Source organism: Cordyceps fumosorosea (genome assembly GCF_001636725.1).
Source record: "Cordyceps fumosorosea ARSEF 2679 chromosome Unknown scaffold_14, whole genome shotgun sequence".
Taxonomy (NCBI): Eukaryota; Fungi; Ascomycota; class Sordariomycetes; order Hypocreales; family Cordycipitaceae; genus Cordyceps; species Cordyceps fumosorosea.
The window spans coordinates 218055-232006 of record NW_017387314.1 but is presented as its reverse complement, the minus strand read 5'-3'; the positions used below and the strand labels follow the sequence as shown (position 1 = coordinate 232006).

The 13952-nt window shown below is 55.0% G+C and overlaps 4 protein-coding genes across 4 annotated transcripts; 1 reads left to right on the top strand and 3 right to left on the bottom strand.

Moving 5' to 3' along the window:
• Window positions 1-52: 52 nt before the first annotated feature.
• Window positions 53-1852, bottom strand: ISF_05727 (Uroporphyrin-III C-methyltransferase; the record flags this gene model as incomplete). Its single annotated transcript, XM_018849332.1, has 2 exons — window positions 53-1464; window positions 1528-1852. 2 exons carry the CDS (start codon window positions 1850-1852, stop codon window positions 53-55), a joined length of 1737 nt encoding a protein of 578 aa, XP_018703359.1.
• Window positions 1853-2664: 812 nt separating this feature from the next.
• ISF_05726 (37S ribosomal protein Rsm22) lies at window positions 2665-7226 on the bottom strand (the record flags this gene model as incomplete). The annotated part of the gene is made up of 7 exons (XM_018849331.1): window positions 2665-4932; window positions 5719-5807; window positions 5899-6041; window positions 6093-6212; window positions 6425-6576; window positions 6650-7065; window positions 7148-7226. The coding sequence occupies 7 exons, from the start codon at window positions 7224-7226 to the stop codon at window positions 2665-2667; spliced, it is 3267 nt and encodes a 1088-aa protein (XP_018703358.1).
• A 1418-nt stretch (window positions 7227-8644) lies between these two features.
• Window positions 8645-9598, top strand: ISF_05725 (hypothetical protein; the record flags this gene model as incomplete). Its single annotated transcript, XM_018849330.1, has 1 exon — window positions 8645-9598. The coding sequence occupies one exon, from the start codon at window positions 8645-8647 to the stop codon at window positions 9596-9598; it is 954 nt and encodes a 317-aa protein (XP_018703357.1).
• Window positions 9599-10717: 1119 nt separating this feature from the next.
• ISF_05724 (Protein kinase-like domain protein) lies at window positions 10718-13439 on the bottom strand (the record flags this gene model as incomplete). The annotated part of the gene is made up of 2 exons (XM_018849329.1): window positions 10718-12541; window positions 12594-13439. The coding sequence occupies 2 exons, from the start codon at window positions 13437-13439 to the stop codon at window positions 10718-10720; spliced, it is 2670 nt and encodes an 889-aa protein (XP_018703356.1).
• Window positions 13440-13952: the final 513 nt, after the last annotated feature.

The following is a 13952-nucleotide window of genomic DNA, read 5'->3' as shown; positions in this document are numbered from 1 at the left end:
TCACTCCGTCACAATTGTTGTCTGACTTGTCGGTCCTTGAGAAAGGCACTTCTCACGCCGTGGCGACACCACCTTCCAACCCTGCGGCGACCATGGCTTCCAAGCCGTCGAGTCCATCTAGCCCACGGAAGCCCTCCTCGACGAGCCACGCGCGGCCCCTCGGCAGCGGGCCCTCGAGAGCCTCGCATGCGGCGCCGACAACCAGCAGTCCCGGAGGTCGGCTGCCCTCCGCCTCGATAGCTTCCGCCACATGCGCCAGCGTGGTGCGGATGACGCGCTGATCCGGGCAGCTCGCGCGCTCCACGACCGCGCACGACGTCGTCAACGGCCACAGCGTCCGGTTCTGCGCCGCCGCCTCCGCCGCCGCCTTGCCCTGCTCCTGCTCAGTGGTGGTTGTGAGTTCCCCTACGAGCGCTGTGATGCGATGCAGCGCCATCAAAAAGACCACGGTGCGCGAGGCGACGAACTCTGGCGGCGCCGGCGCCGCGCCCTTCTTGCCCGTGCCGGTGCAGACGAGGACCTGGTCGGCGACGTCGCGCTGGGTCGGGGGCACGCCGGCGAAGAGCGGCGCGGAGAGCGCGCTGGTGACCCCCGGCAGCACGGCGACGAGGTGACCGAGCCGGCGCGCGCGGAACCAGGCGACCTCCTCGCCGCCGCGGCCGTACAGGAAGGGGTCCCCCTGCTTGAGGCGCAGGACGGTCTGGCCGGCGAGCACGCCGGCGTGGGCGGCGGCGAGGAGCTCCTCCTGCGCGGCGTCGGCGTTGCCGGGGAACTTGCGGGCGATGCGCACGGGCGTGCGCCGCGGGATCAGGGCGAGCACGCCGGCGGGGACCAGCTTGTCGGCGAGGACGAGGTCGGCGGCGAGGATGGCGCGGTGGGTGGCGCGCGTGAGGAGGTCTGGGTGGCCGGGCCCGCTACCGGCGAGGATGAGCCGGCCGAGCCTTTTCGGTGCGTTGTCGTCGTCGCCGCCGGGGGGGGAGGAAGAAAAGGAAGGGTCGGTGGTGGCGCCGGGGTAGCTGGTCAGCAGCCGGGCGACGTCCTCGTCGGTGACGGCGGCCAGCCGGCTCAGCGGCCAGTACTCGCAGACCTGGCTCAGCCAGCGCATGCGCCGGGTCTTGGCGTCCTCGGCGTCCTGCGGGGTGACGAGTTTGTTGAACGCGGCGCTCTGGCCGGTCGAGTCGTCGTCGTCGCCGGTGGGCGTCGTTTCGCAGCGGTCTTGCTGGATGACGCGCCGGCGGGCGTCGCCGAGGCGGGCGGTGGCGGCGCCGAGGTGGGCGGGCAGCGAGGCGGCGATCTCGCGGCGGATGCGCGAGGCCAGCTTGCAGCCGCGACCGTTGGTGGTGACGCCGATCTGGAGCGGGCCGTCGACGTGCGTGGACAGCAGCGTGAGGGTGCAGAGGTCCGGGGCGTCGACGACGTTGACGGGGATGCGGTTGCGACGGCAGAGGGCAGCGAAGTGGGCGTCTATACAGAACTGTTAGCGAAATTCCCTTCCCAGTGGTAAAAGGAGACCACGACTGAACGTACTGGTCTCGCGGTTGCCGGTGGTTATGAAGACGGCGTCGACCACGTTGTCGACCTCGTCCCGGCCGAGGCGGAACAGGTCCGCATCCTCGAGCGGCTTGCGCTCCCACTTGACGCTGCCGTCGTCAATCTTGGCCTGCAGGTTGTAGTGCATGTCCTCGGCCGCGGTCGCGGGGGCCACGAGGATCGGGCGCGCGCCAGCCGCGAGGGACTGCGCGCAGCGGGCGGCGGCGAGAGGGTTGGTGCCGACGACGAGGTGCACATTGTCGCGGCAGCAGAGGCCAGCGAGGAGGACGTTGGATTGTGGTGACGATTGTTGCCCATCCATGGTATTTGCTGTGTATGGATAAAAAGATAAAAAGGAGAATGAGGGGAAGAAGAGGGAGAAGAAAGGCCAAAGGAGGGAAAAAGAAGAGGTGAGCTCCGGTTCGGGTCGTCGGGCTGGTGGGAGCTGGCTGGACTTGGGTAGGTGTAATTGCCCGTCTTGGGGATCGCTATTTTGGGGGGATAAAGTTTTGGTGGTGATTTCTAGACCAGACCCCGCATTCAGCTATTAATTCAATGCGATTGAATATCGAAGAAATCTTAAAAATTGCAAGGAAAGAAAATAAAGCTGTGAGAAGAGAATGAAAAAAAAAATTACAGCCGAGCGCCCGACGCACACAGTCATGGGCAGCTCGCCTCGTCCGGTCCGGCCCCCCCCAGGATCCATGCTGGCTGCATCACCAATTCTGAGCCCCAGTTGACGCCATTGCGCCTTGTGGGGCGGCTTGTTGTTTTTATCGCTATCCAATCACAGTAGCGTCAATTCCAACATCCAATAGCAAACATGGGGGGCATTGTAGATACGCGGAGATGCAAATGTTGAAACCTCCATATCTAGAGTTAAAAACCTCCATATCTACACAACGCCTCGTCTTTATCTTTGATTCTTCCCCGTGCTCCCGTAATGTCCCTATCGTACAAGTTTATTATACACGCAGCTGTTGATACATGGCCCCGCCCCCGCACGTCTCCCACCGCTAGATAACAGTATTATACAGATAGGCATTTGCAAACGCATCATCCTGCGTCGCGGGCCCTGATATGGTACATATGCCACCGCACGGTGCTCTCCGAAGCCGCCTGGTCATCTTGTTATTAGTCCTTGAACCGGCGCTCAGCCTCCACCTCACGGTCCAGCTCCGCCAGCTCCTCGTCCACCTCCCGATCAATCTCACCGTCCTCCTCGTCGATCTGATCTTGCATGATCTGCCTAATAAGATCCTCGCGCCTCCTCTGGCGGCTGTTGCCCCGTCCCGGCCTCGTCTTGATCTGCCAGTCCGTACCCAGCCCCTCCCGCGCCGCCTCGCGCTCTGCCCGCTTGGCCTCAATCGCCCGCTGCTTCTCCGTGCCCGCCCCGCGACCGGTGCGCGCCCCGCGCGGCACCCGCGTCTTGGCTCCCAGCGCCCACAGGTCGCCCCAGCGCGACTTGCGCGCGTCGTGGTACGCCACCCGGCTGAAGCTCTTGGGCACCGTCCACCGCTCCAGCCGGCCCTCGGGCGTGCACGCGTCCAGCGTCACGTGGCCCTTGCGCTTGATCGGTGGCAGGATGATGCGCGGCAGCGACCACATGTCCGGCACCTCCTCGGCGCCTTCGTACCCGGCAAATGCCTCCTCGGTGAGCTCCTTGCCGTCCTGCGCTTCGCCCTTTTGAACGCCCTTCTGGATGGCCACGTAGCTGAACTCGACTTCGCCCTGGTTATGCGACTCGCTGCCTAGCAGCTTGCTGTAGAAGCCGGGTCTTACGAACCGCTGGCTAAAGTGGCAGAAATCTTTCCGTCCTCTGCTCTTGCCTGGTTCCGGATACATCGGGCATGTGCCGTGGTTGGTGCACGGCGCAAGGATTCGGCCTGCCTCGAGCTCCCGATGGTATCCTGGGTTAAAGTCCTTTGCATTCATTGGGTTCTCGCCGGATTGAGGCAGCAGAAATTGCTTCAAAAGCGTATCTCGTACGTGCGCGACAGCTTCGAAGCCGCGCGGGTGAGCCTTTTCCGTGACAATGAGCACGCCGCCGTCTGGGTTCAGCAGCGTCCAGAGGTTGTTCAGGATGGCTTGCCGGTAGTGATCTTGCTTCTCTTTCAAAAATAAGTGTGACGCAATGATAATGTCATAACTCTTGCGCTTTTGCGGTTCGCCTCCGGAATCCAGATGCTCGGCACTCTTCATCGTGCCAGAGTGCAAGTAGTCGGGCAACCGCGGAAGAAAGGTGGTGTTGTGCAAAAACGTCTTGAGGCGCCCGCGGAGTCGATCCGAGCTCACAACAACTGTCTTCTTGCCAGGTATCTTGTCGCCCTCGACTTCCCCCTTCTCTGCAAGGAGATCCCACTCCGCTTGCAAGATTTGTTCCCAAGCGACAAGGCCTGCGCCTCCTGCACCCGCATCCAGTACACTTAAGCCTGGTCCGTCATTCTTCAACCGCGATTGGATCCAGTCACCGCCAATTCGTTTTCGTACTTCTCGAAGCGTTGCCATGCTGCTGGAATACGCTCCTGGTAGATAGGCGGCCAGGAAAGCGTCTGCCTCGATTTCCGTCATGTGTTTTGTGTCCGGAGGTAGACCAATTCCACCCATGTGCCCGTTTCGTAGGCTAAATGGTGTCACAGGAGATGTTGGCAGGCCCCTACCTCCAAATGCAGACTCTGCTGCAGTCTTGACGTGATCCAAGTGTGTTCTTCCGAGCAGCGTCTGCAGAGGCTTTACCAGGCGCTCCTGTGGGAGCAAAATCTCCACAGGGCTGTCGTGAAACCGGCCTTCCAACGTGTAAGGGTGGAAGCGGCGAGCTTCTCCGGTTGACGTTGGCTGTTGGGTTGGGTAGTATTCTGTCGCCCATGAGGTCTCTTCGTCCCTACCACTGAGAAGGTCGTCGTCTTCCTCGGGATGTTCACGCTCATACGCTGCTTCCTCTTCGACCCGTACGGTAGTTTCGAATTCATTCTGCAGCTGCTCGAGGGCGACGCGCTCTCGTTCGCTTCGCGCAACAATGTCGATGTATCCGGGCTCTTTCGCAACTACGGCATTGTCGGCGCTCTCGCCATCCTCCGCCGATTGTGTTGCCCTCTCGTAGCGAACTTGTTCGAATTCGCCCCCGTCCAGCTCTCGAAGCAGTACTCCTTGGCCATCTGGGTGGCCGCGCGCGCCTCCCATATCGGAGTGCTCTGGGATGCCAACATCTTCGGGCGTCGTCTCTCGCAGAGGTGGGCCGTATAATCTCTCGTAAAGTCGATACTCCTCCTCGGTCAAATACCCCTTTGGCAATGTGTCTCGAAATCGCTGTTTGGCTTCGCGCACGACTTGCTCAATATCCTCGGGGGTTTGTTCCGCCTCTCTGATCGCCCCTCCGTCTCGTAAGCGTCGCGAAGTCGAAAACTGACGAGCTGTAGAGGCTTTTCGGCTCAATGAAAGCGTCGCAGTTTGTTGGCGCACTCTTGGTATTCGTGCGATTCCGCGACAGTCGGCTTTGTGTTGTCGCGAAGCCGCTACAGACGCCCTGTAGCATCTCGGACAGACATTCCGTAAGCCGGCGAGAGAAAACATGCCTCTCTCCCTGCCTGTTTGCTGTAGATGAAGGGCGGGCTCAGACAAGAAGCTCCTCCAGATTTTTGCGTCGCGGCGTCGCGTGGTTGTAAAGGATAAATTTACTGCTAGGCCCCTATAAAAGTGAAAAAAAAAAGCCTATCACAGTCGTCCAATTACAGTGGCTGCCCCGTAAATGGCTACAGCGGATCCGCCCCCACTAGAGCTGCTCCAACCCGCTGGCCCTGCTCATTGTCAGCCGTTCGATGGCCTGACAGAGACAAGAGCCTTATCTTAGAAGGGAATAAGGCTAGGATGAGAGTGTTACAATGATCGGCCTTGATTAGATCAGGAATGTGTTTCCTTGTCCCATGATGCTCGTTGGTGGCACCTGATTGCATCACCACCCAAACGGGTGGTAGAGTAGCTATCAAGGATCACCACAAATTGCTATCAAAAAGCAGAGACAGCAGGAATTAATGACGTTTTGGCGCAGTACCTAGTGAACGCGTCTTATCGCTACGACGGCAATAAAAATGGTTCGTCATAAGACCTTAAGGGAAGATCGGTAGCCTTGTGCCGCCTGATCTTGACATCCGTCCCTTCCCCCGCCAGCCGCGAGCTGTGCAAAGAACTTACATGATTGAAGCTCAAGATAAACCACGAAGTCACGACCGCAGCCTTCATTTCTCTCGTCTTGGCGGCGGCGTCCCTGGCGCAGGCAGTCACTGCACCGGATGCAAGGTCAGGCCAAATCATAATGCAAAGCAGCCTTCTCAACTCCGCTTACACAGCTTCCAAAAGCAACGGAAACCTTACAATTGCCCTCTTCACAGACAGCCACGGAGATTCTTTCGGCGCCAATGACATCAGCAACACCATCACCCTCGCCACGAGCTCCATCCCCGTAAGTTTCACCTGCTTCAACGTCGAGGGGCGGGCAGTGCAGGGTGACGCCAGGGCTAGTTCTCAGTTTCGGGATCTACAAGGCGGCCGAGTATAACGCAGCGCACAGCGGCTGCTCAACCTGGGTGAGGCTGGATACGGCACCAGCGATCAGGCAGGGTGTCGGTGCAATAGCCCTCGCTGTCACCAGTGCTGTAGCAATGTAGCTCCTAGGCTGAACAATATGTCTGCACTTCCTTTTCGCAACTTTCTCGTTACTTTTAGCTGCCAGCCCGCATAGAATCAGTCCAAGAAGACATGCATTTTCTCGAGCAAACAACTTGAACAGCTGCGTCCGTTTAGGAATCATAGAAAGCGGAGGCTCTTGGCCGCTGGATCGCTGGTATTGTAATCGCCAAGTCAATAACTATATTCTATGTGTCTAACGTGTACACTTTACTCTGAGCTTAAATCTGCCAGTGTTTTGAAAGTCTTTGGCTTGGGAGGTGCAGCCGCAGCAGGTCGTGAGACATTTGCACCTGCCGCAGGGGCGTTGCTCTTCTTTTTTTCAATATTAAAGGACGAATTCTTGGCTGACCTGTACGCGTCGCTCTGTTTACACACTGCAGTTAGCAATCGGCGCGGTCCCCCATCCGCGTAGCGTCCATCCAGGCCTTTTACGTACCGAGAAGAACGACACCAAGTATAGTCCGAGAATAGTGATGATATGGTTGATGATCGAGACGAGATCAAACGTCACGTTGCCAAGGGCGGAGGCGCCGCCGCTGACGCCGCTACCTCCGAGCGTCTGGCCGCGGTTGCCAAAGACCTCCGAGCCGCTGCCGCCCTGCACGAGCTTACTGGCCTTGACGATGGCGCCGGCCAGCGCCGCCGGGTTCGCGCCGGTGATGGTCTCGACGACGACGCCCTTGTGCAGCACCTTGAACGTGGGAAGGCTGCGCACGCCGTACATCTGACCGATGCTGCCTTTCTCCGTGTTGACCTTGACAAAGGCCATCTTCTTGGGCTTGGCGTACTCGTCGGCCAGGCGCTCGAAGTGAGGGCCAATCATCTTGCAGGGACCGCACCAGTCCGCGTAGACTATCGGTGGCGAGGGTTAGCCTTGCTGTCTGAAGTACATTGACGGGGTTTGTCGTCAACTAGGATTGGGCGTGTGCCATACAGTCAACGACGACGACCTGCGTCTTCTCGAGTACCATGTCCCACTCCACCTGGTCCTCGATATGCTGTGTGGCGCCCATTTTGTGTGAAAGTTTTTTTTAAGAGAAAATGAAAAGGTGCAGATGATAATGTTGATAGCAGGATGAAATGACGAGGCCCATGTCCTGACACGGTTGCTGATGAATAGTGCAGCCTGGGGAGGCCCTCTAAATCAGGCAGGCGGTCAGATATTCTGCCACCCTCAATCATCTTCGCAATGGCTCTTAATAATACTAAGCTGATTCATGATATAGCTATGTATAAATTGGCCCTCGATCCTTTTCTTTTTTTTTATGAAGAAAAAAAGAAAGAAAGAAGGCCAATTTAAATCAATGAAAATGAAGCATGAAATTTATACTTTGTGAATTCAAAGCTTACGTGCACTGACAAGGAATCGGCTGCCTTCCCTCCAGCCATCTCTACTCTAATCCCTCCCTCGATCTGCGGTCAATTTCGCGCCGCTGTTGACGGCGGTCTATTGCGTCTTGTCTTCGCATACAGCCTACCATGCCAGAAATAGCCAGACGGAAGGCTGCCAGAAGTATCTTCGATGTACTGTAGGTTGCACTGTAAATCTTGGCTCCACAAAGACACAGAAGGCAGGTACATAGGTATGTATGTATGTAGATGTGTAGATGTAGATTGTATTAAAAAGCTAACCCACTCGACAACAAAGCAGCTGTAACGCTACAATCAGGCGGATCAGGCGGTATTAGTGGCCGTTTTTAGGCCATCGCGCGGTCGGATCTAGCTGTTACTTTCACCCGTATTCCAACGTGCCGCAAGGCCACAACGTAGATATTGTGCATGAAATTCACGTCATGCATACTTTGCCGTTTTGCTTCGTTCGATATAACGGGTTGCTTTTCCATATCTCATGCTTCGAAGCGGTCTTACGTATGGCGCCTGATCCGTCAGTAGGGAGGGCGACCTCATATTAAAAGTAAACAGCCTAGCCTATCTATGTAGTGTAGAGGAGTCAACTCCGTTCGGTACATCATCTTGAGCTTTGCCGAAATTTACTACTTTTTTCTCATGCTTCTAAGTGACAATCAGAGCGGCCAATCTTGGCCATTGTGCTTATAGAAACGAGCCATGATGGTTTTCCATAAACACTCCAAGCAGCTGGTTCCGTTTGCGGCAAACACAGTACAAGCCGCCTTGATGTTAATGAAAACGGACAGTGGTTTCTTTATAAAGACTTGTCTTCTTGCTTTTCCGTTCCGTGAACAACTACTTAGCGTAGCGCAGCATCGAACTTCAACGATGTCCCAATCGAACCAAAACGCCGAGAAGGCCGTCTATGATGCCCTGTGCGTCGTACTCAATGAGATACCTGGCGGTACCAGCAAAACGACGCTCAAAGCCCGCATACAGGATCACGCTACGGAGCCTGGGCTTGCCGATGTCATCCAAGTATATGGTCTGCTCGGTGTTAAGAAAACAGCTTTGATACTCCATGAGAAGGCTGTTTTCTCCTCCAGAACAATTGCACAACAATATTTTCAGGCCGCCATCCAAGGTGTTGAAGGAGGTGTTGAAGGCAGCCCTGATGCCGCCATACAGGGTGCTGAAGACAGCCCTGATGCCGCCATACAAGGTGCTGAAGACAACCCTGATGCCGCACCTTGCGATTCTCCATCGTCTGACAAAGAGATACACCTATCCGCCGAGACCAGAGTGCCACTTTCCGCTCAGCATCATTTGCTCACAACGGTCCCCGCTTGAGCTAGAAGCTGCTTGCTTTGAGTTTGCCAGAGCCAAGATGCCAGCTGTCCTGGAAAAAAATGACTGGACCTGTGCGGAGGCCACAGAGCTCAACCTGATTGCAAGGGCGCTGGGCAAGTATCAAAAGCCCCTGCCCGGGGTCGCAAGGCTGCCTAGGGGCGTAACTGCAGGCAAAGTCCTAAGAGCTATGGAAAACATCAGGCATGCTGCTGTACATCGAGAGTACTTGAAAGCTAAGGACTTGTGGGCTATGCTGAGAGATGGCGAGAGTCTGCTGATCTTGCTCAAGAACGAGGGCCGTCTAGCTTCTATGAAGAGCTTAAGAGAGGAGGTCACCAAGTATATTTTGAAGCTGAAAGAGGATGAGACGGATGTTAAGGAAAGCATTGCAACAGCCCATAACTTTGCGGCTGTGCAGATTGCACGTCTGAAGCAGCAAGAGGCTGAAGCTGTCGCTCAAGCTGAGGCCCGGCGAGCCGCATTTCGATGCTCATATGGCGAACAAATCACTGCCCTGGTTGCAAACTTCCATGTCAAGGGGGCGACGCAGATTCGGCAGCCATCGTTTGAGGCCGCTGCTGCAGCATTTTTGTTGTTCTTTGCGCGCTTTATGAGAAGCGCGTTTATGTTGGTGTTTGACATTTTGTGTCGCCTATATGCCGTGCTGGCAGGAATTTTTCTCTGAAAATGCAAGCTAGGGATGAGATATTAATCAATAATATTTTGAAAATGTAGAAAGAACACTTTAAGGTGCGATAAATGCTGGCAGGAAACATATGTGTCCCCTTGTAACCACTACTTCAAGCTCTGGCTAGCTGAACTTGGCGCTATCTATGGAATTGATAGGCAACAATGGCTGTTCAGGGGACGCGAAGGGTGAACAACGACTGCTTGCAGATTAAACAACACCAGAATACTGACTGCCCCAATTTCCTTTCCAAGAGAGGAACCTGAGCAGCGCTGCTCTTACCTGAGCCTCACTGAGCCACCAGCCAAATTGTGTCCTGAGCCATCACCGGAGCCCCTCCGATCAAGCCTGAGCCACTCACCTAAGCTGCTTTGATTTCTCCCGAGCTGGTCTTGGAGGTGGATAAGGACACACATCTTCGAAAACCCACGTTTCAGGGGTGTCCAGATCATAGTGGCGCTTCGCGGGCAGTACTAACAAGCACCTGTCGTGTAAGTGTGTATACACACGCTATTGCCACTTTCCACTCTGATGAACCTCGGCCTGAATGCGCGTCATCAAGTTCAATATGTTTTCCCACATTCAAACTCTCTTCAAGCTTTTTGAGAGCGTCATTTGAGACCTCCTTTGAGCAAAGACGACCGCACCAGCCTTCCACTGCATGAGCTCAAGATCTGGACCGCAGGCACAGAAAACCTACTGTGTATACCCTGCCGTCATACAAACGCCCACGATAAAAAATCACAACAGCGCGTCCCTAATCATTACTAGTCCCTTGTTGCTGTGCTCCCTTGCATTGTCTTGGGCCTTTTCATGAGTCCCATCGGCCACAAGAGCTTCATTGATGAGCGCCAAATCATTAAAGGTTTAAAGATCCTGGACGCCTCTGTATCTTACACCAGTACGAAAATGGAAACCTCGTCAAGTTTTCATCATCTCTATTGCCTCCAGTGTCTACACTATTGCTAGTATATCTGTTATATCTAGTGTCCCTCTTTTTGTAACAACCCAGGTCAGTACATTCACCACCCTGTATTGACGGCCCACAAGACCGAACATCTCAGGTATCCGCTATATACCTTCAAGGCCCATGATACTTATCCCTGGAAACAGCAGTCAATGCTTGTTTAGGAACTCGGCAAACCCAGAATCGGAGTCATAGCCCCCAATGTCGTAGTTTGCCGAGGCTTCTGCCGCCTCCCCAAGGTCCTCTACTGAACGAACTGGGTCGCGAAGCTGCAGGTGTGACTGACACGCCGGTGCCAGATAGGATCCATTCGAATAGCTAGCCTCGGTGAAGAAGCTGCACTGCTTGGTGGCCGTATCTTGGTCTTGCGCGAGGCGCGGGAGACTTGCCAGAGCGCTTCTTACCTCATCTCGTGTCAAGCCACCTGGCTGTGCATCCTCGAGGAGGGCAACCTTGCGAACTGGTCCGGCTAGAGACGGCACTGCTCCTGAGGGCACTTGCTCTGGAGACGGCGAATTCATCAAGTGCTCCACTGGCGCCGCGTCGAGGTTGAAACGGCTGCAAACAGTCATGGCATCTTCGTAAGAGACATATGTGCCATAGAAAATTACAGCACCTCTGCGGACTGTCGTTCTCTTGATTTCGGGTCTTGCCCGAAGAAATTGACGCACTCTATTCCGCGCTCCGTTGACGAGCTTGGAAAGCGCCGTGATGCCCACAATCCGCTCACCAGGCTTGTACGGGATATCGTTGCCGTTCCATTGCAGGACCTTGAAGCCATCGGTGTCATTGAGCAGGTAGTTCCGTTCTCGCGGTGGAAAATCGAGACCAGGGAGCGAAAGCAAGGGGTAGAGCTCCCCCTCAATACCCAGCGCTTGGCAGAGAAACACACCCTCTCGAAAGTTCACCCAGCTCTGTCTCTTGGAGGCTTCCCACTCAATGGCCTGGCGCTGTTTCAATTTTCGAACAAAGTTGTCCCTGTAAGTTTTGTCCAGTTGAACCACGCGGAAGAGTTCAGAGGCACTTATTTGGAAGCCCGGCATTCTCATGGATACCTCTTGTCGATTGACAATCATGCGTACCAGCCCGGCTTTGTCGAAGAAGAGGTCCCGTATGCTGATATGAGACACTCTATCCACCCTACGCCGGGCAGCGCGCTGTGGATGGGCGTTGGGGGTTCGTCCGGGATTGCCTGCCGCCCTCTCAAGCGCCGTGCTCGGAGTCCAGTCTGTGTCAAGTAGCGTTTGCCCCGGCACAACAGTGAGAAGACCACCACAAGAGGCATGCCGACTGGTTGTCTGCTTCGATGACCCGGATCCCGTGAAGGGGAGGGCCGCAGTGTCGTTCTGAATCACGAGCGATACCTCCTCTAGACATTGGCCAGCCCCAGGTCGCAGGTTAGGTTGCACAGACAACATCTTGTTCAGTACAAACTCTCCGAGCGCATCGAATTTTTGGTCAAGGGCTCCCAGGAACGTTTCCCGGACCAGCTCACCCCAGTACATGCCAAGGCCTTCGTACTTTCTGTCCCATTCGGGGAGAGGCCACTCCAAGCCACACAAGACAACTCCAAGAGACCAAATGTCCACAGCTGCCGTGTAGCTTCGCTCTTCAAGCCCACCAGTCTTGGAATACTGGTTATTCTTGTAAACCTCGGGTGCAAGATAGCCGTGGGTGCCGCACATGGTGGACATGATATCATGGTCTTTGGATAGGCCAAAGTCGCCGAGCTTGACTTGGATACCATGTTCGTCGCGGCTTTTAATGAGAATATTGCCAGGCTTGATGTCTCGGTGTACAATGACGGGGTTGTGCTCATGCAAGAATGACAACCCTTCAAGGCATTGGCTGAGAATCATTCCGCGCTCCTTTGTAGAAAACCCGCTCTTATCTTCCAAAGAGCCACCGGGAAGATACTCCAGGGCAATTCGAGGAAACGGCTCAAAGTTTGCGCCAAAGAATGTGACGATATACTATTGGATCATTAGAAAACAGTTGTCAATCGTAAGTACATAGGGCACCTACCGGTGAACGGCCCGAGATCAAGTTCATGATGCGGGCTTCGTTCTTCCATGCTTCTTTGTTGAAGTGGCGGGGACGAAGCGGTTCCTTGACAACGAATTCAAATCCGTCACTGACGTTCCATTGATACGTTACGACGCCATGTCCTCCTTTACCAACCTCTTCGGAGAGAAAGATGGGGTCGGTGCAAGGTGTGTGGGCACCGGTGGGACACTGGGTATCGGGACGAATCCTCAGGTCAATGGCCTGGAACAGGTCTTGCGTTGTCTGTTGACCAGCGCACCAGCGGTCGACTTTGGAGACATAGACCGGCGATTCGATGCTGTGTTGAGGAACAACGATGCGGAAGCAGACTGTATCATCGATCTCAATCACAATGACCTTGTCGTGAAGCGCAGTTTTGCAGCCGCTAATTATCCAGCGAAAGCCACTGCGGCGGGAATTTGCTTTATCGTTGTATTTGACGATGGTCCCCAATGTCGACTGCAGGTCCTTAACAATGAGCCGTCCCTCCGCATCGAAGGTGATACTGCACTGGTAATGGCTGAAACCGGTCCTATTTGGTAGGACCACGTCACAGTTAGGGTGACGCCCAAATAGGAAACCGTGGGACGACCTCGGGACTTTACTAAATCGCAGCTCGAGGAAAGGGTCTTCAGGAGGTGGCGTTTTGTCAGACTTCCTTGGATCTGGTGTCGGAGTCGGCTCCCGAGAATTGTACTCCGTTTCGTCCGGCGGCGGCGCTTCAACGGGGCTGACATAGTGAATGCTGTTCATAATGGCCTCGGTAGCGGACTGTGTATGATGTGCAACAGCGTAGACGCGAGCAATGAGGTCTAAGTCTTCCATCTTGGGCAGTTGCGTTACGCACAGAAGAGGGAAGTTAACAAAGGAAAAAGAGATAGCTAAAATCAAATGGAAAAAATTTGCCCAAGTAAAGAAGATGAAGGTGACGAGTATTCCTGGGATTGGCGGCGAGGCCGCTCATGTTTTTAGAATGAAGATACTCCCACCTCTTCCATTGCATCTGTTCCAACACTACCGCTACACGGTAGCAAGTTTGCTCTCGCCCTCGTACAATAGTCTAATATTCCAATTAATTGTAAGATTGAAACGCATAACGATCAGGGCGGAAGTAGGCTCGATGCGATTGGTTGGTAATGTAGAAGTAAAGGTTGCGATGCTTCACAACGGTCGGTTCCTCAGCCACAGCCGTGCCACAGCCGTGCCACAGCCGTGCCACAGCCGTGCCACAGTGTAACGGCTACAGCCGGGTACCCACTCTGAAAAGAATGGGGGCCTGCCTAGTCGGTATCCATGTGCATACACGAAAAGAGGGACGATCAAGATCAACTAATGTTC